Source organism: Aythya fuligula, chromosome 4, assembly GCF_009819795.1.
Source record: "Aythya fuligula isolate bAytFul2 chromosome 4, bAytFul2.pri, whole genome shotgun sequence".
In the NCBI taxonomy this organism is placed as follows: domain Eukaryota; kingdom Metazoa; phylum Chordata; class Aves; order Anseriformes; family Anatidae; genus Aythya; species Aythya fuligula.
The window spans coordinates 23,728,437-23,747,095 of NC_045562.1; the positions used below are offsets into that span (position 1 = coordinate 23,728,437).

At 35.4% G+C, this 18,659-nt stretch overlaps 1 protein-coding gene across 1 annotated transcript in view; it reads right to left on the reverse strand.

Moving 5' to 3' along the window:
- WDR17 (WD repeat domain 17) overlaps nt 1-16,988 on the reverse strand; it is a 50,468-nt gene extending 33,480 nt beyond the window's left edge. The window contains exons 1-5 of the mRNA XM_032186851.1: nt 16,941-16,988; nt 16,417-16,517; nt 7,164-7,292; nt 4,239-4,422; nt 2,212-2,442 (exon numbers count right to left, since the gene is read on the reverse strand). Coding sequence (XP_032042742.1) covers nt 2,212-2,442; nt 4,239-4,422; nt 7,164-7,292; nt 16,417-16,482 — 610 coding nt within the window. The 5' untranslated portion in view covers nt 16,483-16,517; nt 16,941-16,988. The remainder of the gene's footprint in view (nt 1-2,211; nt 2,443-4,238; nt 4,423-7,163; nt 7,293-16,416; nt 16,518-16,940) is intronic.
- Between the last annotated feature and the right edge of the window lie 1,671 nt (nt 16,989-18,659).

Below are 18,659 nucleotides of genomic sequence, written 5' to 3' on the forward strand. Positions count from 1 at the left end.
TGGATACTGCCAGCTCCCTGCCCATCTCTTTTTTATTTTTATTTTTTAATAAAAATATAAACACAAAGGACCTATATTTAATCTACTGACATCCCTTTGTTCGAAGTACTGTTATTTTTTAGAAGCCACCAGTTACAAACATCTGATCAATAATGACTATAAACTGTAAACTAGAAAACCAAGGTTGATAAAATTAGTTAGCTTACATAAGCCTACATTTTCAATTATATCCAAATGTTAAGACATCCTAGTAGTTCATGAAGGTGCAATTACATTTAAAGAACTAGTCATTCATGAAGATGTAACCACAGTAAGGGTACTCATTGGAAAAAGAAACTAGGACTTGCCTGTGTACTTTCATAATCATTATGATTGCTCAAATGTCATTGTCCTAATTTCAGGAATATAATCCTTTGAAATACTCAATTTTCTTACTGCATGCAAGATTGGGCTTTGAATGGCAGCAATATGGTATTTCAGTTAGTGCGTGGTCTTGAATACATCTGAATTTGTCAAACTAATTCATCCCACATAGTAAAACTTGCTACTTAGCTCTGACAATTAATTTGTAAGTGGACCTCTGCAGATCCATGATTATTTGTTACTAAAAAAAACAAATAAAAATCCTATTTGACTAAATTATCTTACATCCAATTCATTAAAAGAAGTATGTTCGGAATTAAAAAAAACAACACACACAATAGAATCCAACAGAAAATGCATTAATTTCCTTGAAAAATTTTGTAAAAGTAAAATTTTAAATAATTTAAAAACAAAAAATTGAGAAGTTCATTTTCAAGTGTCAATTGCAGTTCCAAATAATTTAAGAAGTAACCTGCATTATTTATATCCAGGAATTTCAGTGGAAAAGTTCTGAAAAAAAAAATCACTCAATTGCATATAAATTTACAATTTGTTGGAAACCAATAATTTTATATAGATTAAAAACAGAAAACCACTGTTATTTATTTTTATTTTTAAATGATCTTAGAAAATATTTATAATATTACAATAATAACGAAATAAAAAAATACTCTAAATAGATACAAGCAAAATTTTTGTCTACCCCCCACCCCCCCTCAGTATGAACAATTTTCAATTAAAAAAATAATGGAACTTGTACTGTGGTACATACAGAACTGCCATTGATGCCAGCTTTTTAGCCAATGTTCTATTTGCATGACAAAAATTCTGACATTTTAAATCCTTTTGCTATTAATGCTATTTTCATATTGAAATAATTCTAGGCAAACTATTCATGAAAACTCTGTTTGATACATATTTAGAGGTGATATTAAAACAGATTTTAATTTCCCTATGCTAGTACTAAGTCAGCCAGCATTGCTGAAGCAAGGGAATTTATTTTCTGTGACATCCTTAGTGACAACTTATTACAGTGAACTGAAGGGGAACAAATTTTCAATGGCTGTTGGAATATAACATTGTGTAAAATGAATGATTTATTTAAAGAACTATTTTTTCTCAAAGTTGAAAAATCATGTTTCAGTGGAGGAAAAAGAAATAGACAGAAAAGAAAAAAAAAATCTAAATAGTCCATCTCATATTGTTATGTGTCTTCACAGAAAACTGTTTATGAAAGAGTGCCGAATTTTAACTTGAAAGGACAGGTCCTTATTCAGCAAAACACTTTTTTTTAATTAGTCTAGTATTCTGCTAATGAAGTATGCATACACATGCGCTGTGCATTACAAACATAAGGAGAAAAACTCTTGCCCAAGTAGTCTCTTTGAGAAGAGAATCCTAAACTCTCTAACACAAATTCTGACACACTGTTATTCATTAAATGAAATGAAAAAGTCAGCAGACTCTAGAATATGAAGCAGGGGGCTCTAGAACAAACAGAATCAAAGTAAGAGACTAGTGAAAAATTCAAGTCTGTCTATTTGGATTAACAAACTTACTGGGAAATACAGAAAATTCAGTAGAAAATTGTGGCTGTTATCATTCCCCAGAAAAAGTTTGTTAGACTTATCAAAAGGGGGAAGCGAGAAAGAAAATGCTCTGCACACTTCAACTAAACAAATATATTTCTGTGATATAGAAGGAAGAGAAATACTATGAATTAAGAACAAGTTTTATGTATGTGCCTATATTTCTAAAACCTAAATGAAAAAAAAACAGAATTACATGCAAAGAGGCAACAGACAATAATAAAAATATATACATATATATTCCAGTATCAGTTTTTACCTGGTTGAAAAATAGACAGACTTCCATCAGTATGTCCAAAGACTACTTTTCCTTTTTTCTTCGGATGCCATCTAAATAGACAGATATCTGACAAGAAACTATGTGCATCTCTATGTACAGTTACTCCACTGTCAGGTCCTGAGATAGTCCAAATGTACAAGGGACCTCTGTGGGACACAAATGCAACTGCATCACCTGCATTCCAGCACCAACTAAGTGACGCAGGAATTCCTGAAACACACAGGTAAACCTTGTTAGAACCAGAATAGGAAATTCAGTATATTACTGTTGGGCCCAGTATCAGCAACTGTCTTGACAAGCTGTAGAAACAATTATTCTTCTACATAAAAACTATTAGACTGAAATTTAAACAATATAAAAGTAATCTACAAGTATCCATATGCAGAAAGCAGAAATATTTCTCAAATTATTTTAATACTACTTTGATCGGCTGTATTTCATGATACTTACATTTGATTTCATTAGTGCCAAAGCCAATCACATATATGAAAGAGGTTAAATCTGATCCTGTAAACAATCCTGTCATTCATTCACAATTCCATCTACCACTATTGTTTTATTGCTAGCTATTTGCTATTAAGCTAGTAAAATAGTAAAATACTGACAATTTTACAATTTTCTTTTTTTAAAAAAAAAAAAAACAAACAAAAAACATAATTTAATCTAGGGATAAATAAAACAGAGGCAGGTATTTGTGATAGAACTGGAAAACTCTGTAGTTACAGCAAACTCTTGATAACTTCTTTCTGGACATCTGCCAGTTAACTCTGTTGCGTAGCACTTACCTGTGAGGACTGCCATTTAAAGGTTTTGACCTTAACAATTCCAACGCTAATTATCCCCATAATTTAATAACATGTGTCTGAAGGGGTGAATGACAGTAAGACAAACTTCTCAAGATGAAGATTCACAACTGTTCCTATTTTGATACTTTAATGCTATTTTTGCTCTCTTTAATACTACCTTGTTAATAGGATGTTTAAGTATATTATCCTAAAAATAATACGATTTTAGAAAATTTAAAATAAGAAAAAATATTACTTCACATGTATTCACTGGCTGAAGTAGCTTTTTAAGCAAGCAATGTGTTGAAAAATAAATATCAGCTTTCATATTAATGCATAATTTGAGCAAATATTCTGTTTGGATTAGATCAAATCATCGTGTGTTTCCCTACTTACTCCTTTTGCAGGATATGCATGATACACAAGATTTTCAGGGGTATTCTAAATCCGCTGAAAAGAACAGAGTAGAGAGTCCCAAAATATCTTGGAAGAACCTGAGATACTGATTGTCCTTGGGTTACACCTATTTTCCAAGAAAGCAAATGTAGGAGTCAAGCACAGCTGGAGAGATTGCCTATAAGAACAGAAATACAGGTGCTGGTTTTGACTGAAGGGAATGAGTGAGAACTGGGCAGGGAAAGGTGACAGGTATAGACTTTCAATCCCCCTACACCTCTATTACAATCTTGTCAGCAGTTTCAAGTCCTTAGATAAGATGCAGGTGGACAAGAGTTAAGGTATTTAAACAAAAACTATTTTTCAATTTCGTTGATAATTTATACTTGAACCTGCTGAACACTACATGTTATTTGCTTTCACTTCTGTAAAGAATGCTACATCTTATTTTTCACTTTAACTGTAAAGTTATCATGAAAATACATGATCCAATGTTTAAATCTTAATTATTTATTCTTATTTCTTATGATAAAAAATGTTTATTTCTGCTCAACCAATAATCAATGACAAAGTAAATTCTTCAGTTGGTCAAGTACTTTAGAGAAAATAAACTTTTCACCAATTACTAGATACTTCAGAGCAATTTCCTCTAACACACTATCATAATTTTCTAAAACGAACTATAACAATCAGAAGAATATTGTGTTATGCAATTATTAAACCACTGGCCTACTGAATGCTTTGAATTTACTTTATGTCAAGTATTTCTGATACGTGGAGATGAAAAGAACTTTATTGAAAAATAGATCTCCATGTTTGAAGTACCTTTTGTGTTGTCCAGCTTGGCCACAACTTTCTGTTCAGTCACATTCCAAATAATTACTAAACTGTCTGCACTGGCACTTGCAAACATATCAGGATTGTGCGGACACCAGGATATGGCTGTGATTGTCTTCTTATGCTCAGACATAATTGCCCGGAGCTTGAATTCATTGTAACGGTGATCCAGCTAAACAAAAAGTAAAAATTCATTTTAGAAATACATATTTTGAAAGCTCACTTTAAATACTGTTGGGTCAGAGAACTGCTCATGTAACAGGCTTACAAATGAAATTTTTGTGGATTAACAATTCTCAGTACTTGACATTTAAATAAATGAAATTCCTATGTATTTTACTTACACTGAAAAGGTGTCAAATATTCAATTATCCCAAGCACTATTAGCATTCTATTGTTTTCACTTATAAACTATTATCACAGAATCACAGAATTGTCTAGGTTGGAAGAGACCTCAAGATCATCGAGTCCAACCTCTGACATAACACTAACAAGTCCTCCACTAAACCATATTGCTAAATTCAACATCTAAACGTCTTTTAAAGACCTCCAGGGATGGTGACTCCACCACTTCCCTGGGCAGCCCATTCCAATGCCTCACAATCCTCTCAGTAAACTTCTTCCTAATATCCAACCTAAAACACACTTGTGCCACTAGTGACCAGCCTCCAGCTGGATTTGACTCCATTCACCACGACTCTTTGGGCCCACCTATCCAGCAAGTTTATAACCCAACGAAGCGTACGCCAGTCTAAGCCACAAGCAGCCAGTTTCTTGAGGAGAATGTTGTGGGAAATGGTGTCAAAAGGCTTGCTGAAGTCAAGGTAGACCACATCCACAGCCTTTCCTTCATCCAGCAAGTGTGTCACATTTCCATGAGGGCAACCAAGTCGTAGTCTGCCTGCTGCACGATGGCTTCCAGCTCCTCCTGTTTGTTACCCATGCTGCGTGCATTAGTGTAGATGCACTTCAGTTGGGCCACTGCCTTCTCTCCCAGCCTTGCCATTGTTACCCCTGGCACAGCTCTAACAAGCCTTCTTTCAGCCCTGTCTCCTTTCTCACCTAGTTTAAAGCCCTCTCAATGAGCCCTGCCAGCTCCTGGCCAAGAATCAGTTTTCCCCTTAGAGATAGGGACCCGTCTGCGGCCATCAGGCTGGGTACCAAGTTAAGCACCCCATGGTCAAAAAAAACAAAATTTCTGTGTTGGCACCAGCCTCTGAGCCATGTCTTTATCAGGTGGGCTTTCCATGTCCTCTCTGTACCCTTTCCTGCCACCGTAGGGATGGACAAAAACACCACCTGTACTCCTGATCCATTCACTAACTGTCCCAGTCCCCTGAAGTCCCGTTTGATGGTTCTCTCTTCAATGTCATCACTGCCAGCCTGGACTATTAAAAGAGGATAATAGTCAGAGGGGAGAACCAGGTTGGGAAGCTTTCTGGCAATGTCCCTGACCCTGGCCCCAGGGAGGCAGCAGACTTCCCTACAGGTAGGGTCAGGTCGACAAATAGGTCCCTCTGTTCCCCTGAGAAGGGAGTCGCCCACAACAATCACCCTTCTTTCTGTCCTGGTGAAGGCAGTCCTGAGGCGTGGAGTTGACTTCCTTGCCCTAGACATCCTCCTGGGAAGATTTTCTACCTCTTCCTCAGCTACTGGTCTTCTCAACCTCCAGGGTCTCAAACCTGTTGTGGAAGGGCACCTGGGAAGGTCGGGCTGGTGGGGGAGGGCATCGCCTGTGATATCGAGCAGGGACCTGTTTGCATTCCTCCTCAACTCCTAGGTCCCCTGCCTCTGCCTGACAGCAACAGGGCAGAGGGTCCACCCCCAATTGGGGTGTCTCACCCTGGGGCCTGTCCTTCAGGTCATGCAGGGAGTTGCTCCACAAGTCTATCTCATGCTCACACTCCCTGATATCCCTCAACCTCTCGACTTCCTCCTTGAGTTCTGCCATGAGGTGGACCAGGTCATCCACCTGCTCGCACCTCACGCACACAGTCTCTTTGCCCCCCACAGGTGGTAGCAACAGGCTCATTATATTTCTTTAAAAACTGCACTCTAACATGATTTTTATATAAGGATACTAAAATGCATTCTTTACAGTTAATCTACATTTCCATGTTCCATCCCTTGAGTTTGAAACCTAACTCCTTAATTTGCTTGGTGCAGTAAAAAAAAAAAACAAAAACAAACAAACCAACAAAAACAAAACAAAACAAAAAAACAAACAAACATGGAACCCCAAACCTGACACAGAAAAGTTTATTTTAATCCCACAAGCAGCGTAACTCATGAAGTTCAAGTAAGGTTATCCTTATTTCATGCAGTATTTCTCAATCTGAAAATTCTATGTGATAGCATTTATACTTTTTTTTACATGTTGATGCACAGTAATCGGGGACTGTAAATGACCACACTGCTGTGCAGTTCAGAAACAAAGAAAGTAATAAGTTATTCCAAACCAAAGATAACGTGGGCCACTGAATCCACAGCTCTGTAGCTCCATCTTCAAAGTTTCCCAGAGCGGATTAAAAACTGCTTCAAATTACTACTTCTACGCTACAGCTTCAAATGAAACCAAAGAATTGCTTCATTTCTCTCTCAAAAGCTGTTATTCTTTGACAGATTTTCATTCATCTCAGACATTTGCTGGATTGAGAGCCTTTTACAAATAATTCCAGATACGTACAACTTCAAATACAATGCTTACACGTCAACTCTATGCACTATTTTTAACTAGCAGAAAAAAAAATACTTTGAAAGAGGTATCTTGAATGGGAGATTGAGTTTTATACAGATATCTTCTCAGCAGTAATCATACTTTCAAAAGCATAATAGAAACATATATTGAAAGGGCTCAAAATGAGATAAGCAATAATGTAAAATAACTAGTCTGTTAAATATAAACAATCTTACCTGATAAATATAAATAGCAAGGGTAGCACAGTAGGCAAATCTGTCCCCACTAGCAGCACACACATCTTTGTTCCACGGCTGACATCCAGCAGCTAAAAGACCCACTTGTTTCACCTGTGACATTTTTGCCTTTAAAACAGAAAATCATTAACTACAACATGAAGGCAGAATGTTAAACAAAAGAACAATGCAGTTTTGTTCCCATGCTTAATGCATACGTATCTTAACAATATAGCTAACCTTCATGTTTTAACAGTAAAATCTTGTGTTTATGAGGTATAAACAAACAACCAGAAATACACTGACCAGACATTCACGGGCTTCGGTGTGAAGCATGGCAGGGATTTTATAACCACTCACAGGAGTCTATTTGTGGGAGTGGAAGATAGCACATGAAAACCTGAATAGATCTTGGTTTGCAGTAGCTGAAGCTGTTCTTCACCATGTTTATTTTCTCCTACACTCAGGTTCAAAACTTTCTAAATAAAAGCATAATGCTCTGCACAAAATCACACAAACAATATTTGACCACTACTGTGAGTGCAAATTTTCTCTGCTATGTATGACGGAAATATCCACTTGCAGGGAATTTAAAAGCTGTAACACAAGATCCTTGTAAGAACAGTGAAACACAAGAAATAGTAAGAAAAAAACCAACATATACTAGACATTTTTGTAATATTGTTTCTCAAACTACTTGTTGTGCTTAAAATGAGGGGACTTTAACATAAAACCACAAGAAATGCCCTATTGAGCCAGATCAATTACATGCCTAGGTCAATATTTGATCAATGGTAATGTCAAAAGGCTGGCTAGATAGAGCATGAGCATGGCCATTTCCCCATTGACATACCAAGAACGCACACATTTACAAAGGAATTGTTTGCTGAACCTTTACTCACTCTCTGCATATTAATACTTTTATCATACTGTTATTCTCAATTTTATAGTACAATTCACTTCAGTCTCATCCTTATAAGACTATGGATCATTAACAAAGTGCTGCAATATCTTCAACCAAAACACTGTTACCAACACAAAGGCTCAATATATTAAATGCTACCAAGATGAAACATAACAAATCAATACAAACACATACTTTCAATTAAAAGCACACTAAATTAGGAAAATAATTTCCTATCAGTAGGCACTTTTCATCAGGACTTCATTAATTATTTTGCTTTTTTAGAAAACGAAAAAACACAAAAGCAACACAACAGGGCTTGTTTGTGTTTTATTTATTAAGGAAATCTGGCAAGTCATTTAGATGCATGTGAAGAAAGAATTCTGCTAAGGTTTTATCTGTGGATAGCTTGGCTATTCCATATGCATATACTAGTGACAGGCACTAGCCTTTCACTATTTTATTGAGGTAAATTTTTTATTTATTTTATATATTTGAGAAATGCAAGTGTTATTGCATATGGAAGTACATTCTGGCATAACTTCAACCATAATTACATTTATATACCATATCAAACTTGGAGCTCAGAGTAAAAACTCACTAAGAAGCAGAAAACTCAAAGTTTTCTTTTATGAGATATGAAAGTATCCAGAAATAGTTTAGTTAAATTATTATTTATGAAGCATAGTTACATGCTTACAAGAATAAACCAGAACACTTTGAACCAAAAAAGCGTCTCCGCTAAGGAGAGGCTCACTTCATTATTTATTTAGTATGTTAACAATTTTTTAGTGCTATTTTTATAAATAAACCATGAAAGTAGTAGTAATAAGAATACTGGAGGGACCATGCCTTTGTGGCAAAGGAGGCTAAAGGTATCCTGGGCTGCACGAGAAGTGCTGCCAGCAGGTCAAGGCAGGTTATCCCCTGTACTCAGCCCTGGTGAGGCCACACCTGGAATACTGGGTCCAGTTCTGGGCTCCCCAGTACATGAGAGACATGGACATAGTAGAGAGAATGTAATAAAGGAACTTGAAGATGAGCAAGTGACTGGATCATCTCTCTCACGAATAAAGGCTGAGAGAGTTGGGACTCTTCAGGGAAGAGAATGCTTGGGGAGGATCATATCCATTTGCACAAATATTTGAAGGAAGGCTGTACAGACAGAGCCAGGCTCTAGTGGTGCTGAACAGTAGGCAATGGGCACAGGCTGAAACACAGGGTTTTGCCCAAACATATGGGAACACTTTTCTACTGTGCAGGTGACTGTTGCCCAGAGCAGTTATGGACTCTCCATCCTTAGAGATACTCAAAAGCTGTCTGGACATGGTCTGCTCCAGGCAGCCCCACTCAAGCAAGGGTGGGGTTTGGACTAGAGCTTCAGAGGTCCTTTCCAACCTCAACCATTCTGTGATTCTGAGATGTAAGAAAACGTTCACAACAAGCCTTGGTAAATTTATTTACAGCAGATGAGTAGGGAAGGCCACCAATTTTTACAGAATTTCTGAATCACTTAAAAACCAGTCCTCATGTGACACAAAGCCAGGTTCAACCCAGTTGCAAATGGATGCAATGCCAACTCCATCAACCTGAAGACATACTTATGACTTTTTGATCACTCCAGTGGCCTAACAACTGCAACTGAGGCTGATAAGGATGACTAGGTGGATCACAACATGGTGATCTAAGTGTCAGAACAAAGTCCAAATGACTGCAGAAGGAATCCAAGGAAAACTATTGTACTTGTATCAGTAAGAGCACCCATAGAAAAGATTCTTCTTGGGCAGATGGGTGGAGGAAAATTTAGCTGAGTTTCACCATATCGCTGCGTGCTTCAGCGTGGGCTCTGGTAAGGTCCACACATGACAATTTACATCTGCAACTACACTAAAGAATGTCTCATTTAAGGACATACTTATACTGTGGATAGGTAAACAGACTGAAGGACATTATATGGAAAAACACTACATGGAGTAAGGAGGACGGGGTCTTTAATTCAAGGAACTGTGCCTATAAATGTAAAAGGTGAGGAGAGTTATGGTCAATTTACCAAGCATCAGGTAAATTTAAGCCCCACAAAGGAGAGGGAATTAAAAAAAAAAAAAAAAAAAAAAAAAAGACTTTTGATATGAAGCAACGCTAAAAGCATTTGTTGATTAAGTGTAAGGGTTGTTTTTGTACAACTACAGCAGTGACCTATAGTGCAAAGGGAACTATCAGGCTATATCGACAAAAACTTATGAGAAAAGTATTATGTATGTATTAAAATGAAATTCCAATACTAGGGATGAAAACGAAGCTGAATGATTAATTTTATTTTAATTTTTTTCTTACGTGCTTGGGGCATATACTTGGCACATAAACATTCCGTAAATGCTATAAATTGCATTACCCTGCAGTTCATTTACAATCCTTCTCATGCTATCAATAAGAGTCCCTAGGAAATCAATTTATCTTATTAATTAACGAATCATCATCGCTACCCCCACTCTCACAAACTGACAAAAGTAAATAGTCTCCAAGTTTCTGAATTTGCCACTTAGTCTTTTACTTCTTAATAAGATTACAAAATCCAAAGGCCCTTTCTTTACAAGTATCAATCACATTCAGAAATATTTGTGTTTTGGGCATTTAGAACTGCAACAAAGATTTCTTCCAGTCACAATAAAAAAATAGCTGGCACCATTAACAGCCATGTTTTCTGAAATTAAAGTCATCCAGCTGATTACATAAAAATTTACTAAAACGCAAAATAGCGTAATGAGCTAAAACTCAGAAAGTAATGGTCTAACAATTAAAACTGTGGATACAAAAAATTTTTGTGAACACAAAAATAATGAAAATTGGAAAAAACAAACAAAACCTAAACACATGAATAATCAGAAGGTAGATACATAACATTAGATTTTCATAGGTTTAATTTATAGATTAACTGCATATAAAAGTGATTAAAAAATGAACTCTTCTTTAAAAATTAATAGTCCACAAATACATATAATTAACAGATTTGTCTCATATTTTGTACATATTCTCTTGCTTTTCTTTTTTTTTTTTTTTTTTAAACAAAACAACAACAACAACAACAAAAACAAACTTCTTTCTTTACCTGGAATCTTTATATTCCTGATTTGATGAAGTTTAATCTCTAAGAAAATATTTTAAATCTAGTTTTATTCATGGTTTGATTATAGGCAAAACTAACTGGAAGTTAAAAACTCAAATAGATGATAAACCAGAATTTCTTTTTTTTTTTTTTTTTTCTCTCCATAGTAACGGCATACCTGTCTTGTAGGATTCCACAGTAATCTATATTAAAAAAAAATCCTGTTATCATAATCAGAAGATTGTCTTTTTCACCTTCATATGAGAGAGGAACGTAATTGTTGACTATATGAAAATTAATCTATAAGAAAATATTATTCTAAGCAGCTGAGAAGGATTTTAAGCGTAAATGCTGCAATCTAGAACAACCACCACCTGCTGTATTTACAATTACCATCATCACACAAAACTGACTAGCACTTTGGGTTTGGAGGTGGTTCCATTATTAGTACTATATCCATGTTTTCCATGCTGCTTATTAACACACCTAAGAGACCTAACATGTTTTTTGTTTGTTTGTTTTATCAGGACATTTGTGTAGTTTCAGGATATTTTAAGTCTTCAAATGCATTCGTCACTGATTAGATTTCAGGCTACACTAATCATGATCAAAAAACTAAAAACTAAAAAAAAAAAAGCTAAAAAACTATTTCAGCCTAGTTCTAAATGTATGCCTGTAAATTTTACTGGGTATGCTGCACCAAGTACTGTTTTCCAAATAAAAGAACACATCTGACTATGCTTTCTCTTTATTCCACACTTACGTTAAAGACAAAAGGTAGCTTTAATTCTTTTGAAGAAATTCACCATAAGAAACTTCACTCATAACTTAAATTTAAAGCAACTGTTTTTGATATTGTATTTTTTTTTTTTTCTTAAGATCTGATATCCAAATGAAAATGTCCCCTCAGTAAGATTACCATTTGGATAAAAAATGCTGCTTTGTGATACTCCATTATTTCACTCCAGTTAGTAGCTTATGCTTAGGAAGCATTATTAAACTTTGATTCCTAATACAGTTTTTTCCTTAGGTTAAAAAAAATAAAAATATTCACAACTGAAACTACATTGCATATGTAAAATATTTTGAGCTGTATTTTAACAAGCACTTTAAACTTGATTTGCTAATATGTGCTGTTTTAACCTTGTTAATATTTCCCTTTCCCTATTCTTTAAATATATTGTAATTAGTAAGAAACATTTGCTTTGAAATGCATTATAATTGTATCTTGAAGAAGAAATTGCAGTTGCGTGACACTGTTACGTCTCTCAAGTACCTTGTATCAAAGCAGTTTCTTGCAGGTCTTTTCAGCCATTACAAATTTCTGTTGGACATGCTTATAGTACATGGGATAAAACAGCATTCACCAAAACAACACGAGTAAAATGGCAAAAATCTACAAATGCAATATAAATGAATATATATTATAGACATATATATGACTATACATGTTGCATTTTAAATAATGGAGATTTTTTTTCATCTTTTGTTAAAAATATTTTCTTTCAATATAAAGGATATACAAACAGTTATACTAGGCTCTGAAGAATACACTGGAAAAAAATGTGAATATAAAAATACTGCACTGGGAAAGCTATCAAAGGATGCCCACAGTTTCCAAGGAGATGAGGGGAAGAGGGAGGACAACAAAAACCTTTTTTTTTTTTTTTTTTTTTTTTCCCCAATTGGCATGAGCAGCAACATTTAAAGTCCTTCCTTGCTGCTAAATATAGGAAAAAAATAAATTGAAATTCTGTATTCCACAGAGGTAATATTATTTAAAAATAACATCTGAATGGACTAGATACATAGACATGGCTATATATCAATGACTTAGAGATAAATGCCTAATAATCCCTACCTTAGCATAGGTATCATTTTTTGTAAACCACTTACGAATTTCCATGTTCATTCCAATACCTTGCTGCTCCCAAAAATGTAAAATCTTGTTCTGGTTGTTGAATTATATCACTTAACTTGACAGATGAAGAAACTAAACCTTGATGTTCACAGAATAATGCAGTTACTAAAGGATGCAGGAGAAAAGACTGAGCATTGTGTCGCACCCACCACACACACAGCAGCGGTGTCAGTAGCCTGGCAACTGCAGCTCTTTAACAGGCACCATTTTAATTTCAACCTAATTCCTTTTCCTCTGCTTCAGGTACTCAGTGCATTTCATTGTTTGTTGTTTTTTATCTGACTACTACAGCAACATTTACACATTAATAACAGCTGTTTAAAGCCATCACTTGGCACCCTTTAATTACCAGGAGCTATGCTTGCACGTTGCAAATATTCCCAAACTTACAACCATCAACCACAACAAATAACGTGCACCCACACTGTGAGCCTCTGGGGTCCATATGAGTACATCTACAAAGTGGCATGTGCACAGAAGTGAATATACAGTATCCATACGTTAATCATTACACTTCTGTATAGACCAAAAGGCTGGTCAATCCAGCTGGAGCAGCTGTATGTACTCAGGTGTCAAGTGCTTCTGCTTCCATTAGTTCTATTGTCACTATCATTCAATTAAGTGTGTATGTTTTCTTACAAAGAAAACTTGCTGTCACACCTGTAGGGGTGGCACGCACCAGTATTACCTCTCATCCAGTCCATCGTCCCCATTTTTCGGGAATGTCAATGATAATGTCATAATTAAAGACCTACTTTACTGACATAAAAAAGTCTCTTTAAAAAACATTCGACATACGCGTCCAACTTTGTAGGAAAATCCATTAGAGGTGAAAACATGATGTGTGAACCACAGCATTTCACATTCATTGCCCTATTCAACTGCCAGTTCGAAGCACCGGAGAATAGACAAAGAATTCACCTCGTTAAAAACATGGAGGTCTTTAAGCATAACGAGAAGTCTCTTCATGTCTGCAAGACAGAGCAGTTTTTCGGTGTACTGAATAATTGAAGACGACTTTGAATTTTAGCAAGATTCTTCAAAAATATCCAAAACCTGGGCTAGATTCATGTTAGGCAAATGCTGGCTGCAAATCTCCTAATGCATGGAAAACAACCTAACAAGTGTTCAAAGTGAGCATAATCAGTTATGACACTAGTCAGACACTGACTAGGAAAAGCACACCTTTAAAAAAAAAAAAAAAGAAAGAAAAAGAAAAACTTTCTACTAGTTTTCACAATGATTTTAAACCTCCACAATAAACACAAAGCCAAAGCACTATGTGCCAGCTCAGCAAACAGAGATTCTTCCATTTATCTGCTCCCCTAATCCCTTTGTACAGGCACGAATACATCATTTGTGCAATTATAATCAGAGTTGTCCTTCTGCAGACTGGTATTTTTGCCCATGTCTGATGACATGGCATCAGACATGGGGCAAAGATATGTAGTAAATGACAAAAAAAATTTTTTTTTGAAACAATTTTGATCAAATGTTTCTCTTTGTATTTATATTATATATATAAATTATATATATAATATATAATTATATATTATAATTATATATATAATATATAATTATATTATATCAGGTCAGAAGTATATAAACATATCCAAGGGAATCAACAGTAATAGAACACTATTTCAAAGCCAAGCACTCAGGTATTAGAAATTATAATAAAGTAGGTGCTGTATGAATTTTTAACTCAGCCACTTCGACTAGCTATGAAAACATCACTAAGGATATATTTTTATATTTATAATCCACACTCATAAACCCTCCACAATTTCAAATTCCTTTTCCACAACACACAGAGAAGCATCTCATGGACATGACTATTAGAATTTTAAAGCAGATACAAATTCTTATCTGAAATTAAAGTCAAAAATTAAAGTCAAAAACATTAATCTAAGACAGATACCCTGCTTAGAAAATGTAAGGATAATAATTTAACATTACAAAAACTAACTTGGCAAAAATTTTGCAAAGGAGCATTCTTGACTTTCTTGACTACACTACTTGTATAGTTTAATGTGAGTATCTTTTAATGTGCAACTTTACAACGACAATCTAAATAGAAATACTAGGGTCTGAAACAGACTAAGGAGAAATGCTGATGATTCATTAATACATCTCCAGGAATCTTGAGCTACATACAATCAACCTGAGATACATAACAGTGGTAACAAAACTAGAGTATTTATTATTTATCTGGTACAAGAACTCCAGCTTTTAGATGCCTTATATAATACATATAACCACGTCTTATCTCGCTATAAAACATCTCATTCCCTCCATAAGAATTCTGTTCTCATCTTCCAACCCAGAGCTACCACAATCACCAGAAGATTGCTTTTGTGCTGGCTACTTGCCAAGAAAGAACTTGTGATATCAGATGAATTTACCTCTGGGCACATCTCACATCCAAGTCCCTGATGAACACCGATTAACAGATTATTCTACATCTGAGACATTCATATGGTAAGAGACATGTAAAATTACAACAGTTGAAAAAGCATTAAAAATCTGCTAGTTTTTAAATATTTACGAACATATAAATGACATTACCAAGTGATACATGACAATACAATTAAAAAAGCTGCTGTCCCTTATGTTTCAGTAGCATCATCTGCATTCCGATTCAACAGCTAAGAAAATACTATCAAAATGAGGAATAGAAATTACAAAAATACATGGTTATGTAAAGGAGCTTAATACAGTGCAAGAAATGTGACTTATGTTCACTTCTCACCCTAAATCTATGAAAGCAGCAGTAGATCAAGCTTGCCCAAGGCATGCAGTTAACAAACATAAAAGGAATTCAAGATATCCTGCAAATGTTGCTATAGTAACCACTCCTCCTCTACAGAAAAATGTTAGGAAAAAAACTGCACAAATATCCAAGGTACAACTTGGAAATGAACCTAGATGAATTTCATCTCCCCCAATTTTGCTTGGTTTTATTCAATTAACGCCTATAATTAGTTTATTCCATGCAGAGTATATTCTTTCCTCCCCATACAAGAAGCTTAAGTGCTCTATTTCTATCTCATTAGATATTAAAGGGTTCTAGTCATTAAATTATGCAAACTAAAAATACAAACAGCTGTCCACTGAACTTCCAATATATTTCATCCAGCTAGAAACATTTTAAAATCATTTTTGATGTCATTATCTATGATTCTAGATCCCAATAAAAGTACCAAAAAAATCCCTTCTTAGTACCATGGAAACATTAATTTTGGTGCTAGTAATGTAATAAACAGCAGCTTAAAGAAGAGAAACAATGGAGATAAGAAAAAATATTAATTTAAACAAATCTTACTCGTTGTTGTCCTTCATACCAATCATCTTCATCAAACCAGTGGGAAATGTAAGTCATCCAAGCCATGACAGAAGGCACAGTGGAAACTAAAAATACAAAACCTGAACATATGCAAGTATGATGAGCTCAGTGCTAAACTTTATTCAAAACTAAACGCTACCCAGATCTGAACTCTATGACATGATTCTATACCAGTAAGCTTTTAATTCTTAAACATATAATCTGAATGCTGTTAGCAGCAATTTACATTCTATCTATGTATAGGATTCTGAACTGGAACACAGAAACCAGCACTAAAACAATTAATGAATTACATATTGCTGTCTTTTAAATTAAAGCTGGTCAGTGTTTCAAGCTTGATTTTACAGTGCTTCTGAGCTCTGAAAACGAGGTGCTGTTTGAATCATTCTTATTTGCCTCCTAAAAAAAAAAACAAACATTTTTTTCTTCCCCCCCCCCCAAAATGTACTGTCTGTAAGAAAAGTGGTTCACTGCACAAAAGCTAGTGTTAAAATGTAAAATACCTTCAGAATCATGGCGTGTAACGTGTTTGGGTTATGTAGGGAGTGGCTTCAACTGGCAGAGGAGGAGTGGTCACAACCTTTGCAAATGCAGAACATCCTATGTTTAACAACATTAAAAAACAAACAAACAAAAACCCACAAAAGCACTGTATTTCCATCACAGCCAGCAGAGCCTGAAAGGCTCGCGGCAGGGGCTGGGAAATGTAGAAAGCCTGATTTTCCCTAATTCATCGGAATGCTTCTTTTCTCTCCTTCAGGATAGTCTCATAGATCTGATTATTTATTCCTTCTGCAGCTAATTATAATTTTTTGGTATGCTCCTGAGTTTCATGTCAGACAGCGCAGTGTACCAAGGAAAAAAAAAGAGGTGGGAAGGGAAATAAAAAATGTATTGTTCACACCACAATTCAGCACTGCAGCAGCACATTTCATCAGCTGTGCTCTTTAGGACGTTATCATACAAAACTTTCCAGCTGTGTGGTTACAGCAACTACCAAATCCTCAAGAAATTCCAGAGAACTAAAATAAAAATCCCAATTCCCTAAGAAGCTTATAACCCAGACAACCCATGCCCTTCTGGACTGGATTAACAAGTTGTTTCCCCAGTTATTAATACAACAAATGCAAAAGCTAGAATTGTTCAGTCAACAAATAAACAAAGCAAAGTGAGAAAAGAGCAGCCTGAAGTGTCAGATATTAACTCGGTGTTGGTGGTCAGCATTACTCTGTTTTAAAAGAGCAGAATTCCCTCAACATCACTATGCACCTCAGTGTCAGCACCAGTCCTACTCCAGCACAGTTTCCATTAAGACTATCACAAAGAAGTTAAGTTCTCAAATACACAGCAGGCAAATAAAGAATAGAAGCAATACTTTTATTTTTTAACCTCTTAGTCAGAAATTATGACACCCCAGGGGAAAAAGAAATAAAATAAATCAAGACACCCACTACATTTCTGGAAAGTGGCATTCCCAGATTAACAAAAGATGGTTTGTTGTTATGTAGTATTCCAGACAAACACACGAGAATGAAAAGGAACTTCCCACCCTACTACTGAAACTTTTCAGATTATTTGCCTATCAAGACTTCACCTCAACCACAAACAATGAGCAATTCTGTGTATGTTGCAATCTCATAAAATATATGGGAAATACAGGATTAATTCAGACACATCTCACACAGCTGAAGAAATGCCTGACAGTAGTCTTGGTCTATGACTAAATGATAAAGATGTTGCTGATGTACCTCTCTTGGGAAAGAAAATTCTACAGTATGCTAAACGAATCATACCCGCATTATTACTGCTTCTTATACCCTAAAATCACAATTTCAAACAGATTTATATTACTATTTTTAGGAAAGCCTTTGCTTACAGGCTGCTTTGCCCCTGTATAAGGGCACCTTGCTCAGGATTCTGAACGATGTTAATCATCACCCCTAGTTAAGCACTAACTGAGCTTTGTTGCTGTTCAAAGCCTACAGCAGTTCCACGATGTACGTGAACTGAGTTTTCTAGTCTGAGCACCAACACGTTAGTATGACAAGTCTGTCAAGAGAACCTAACACCGGCTCACATTTAGTGTCAGGATCATCAGGGACTAAATGAATAGAGATACTGTATTACCCTTTCAACAAACTGGTGATACTTTCAGCTCAAAGGTATAGATGCAATTAAAATCTTCACGTGACAGTGGATGGGAACTTAAACTGCTGAAAACT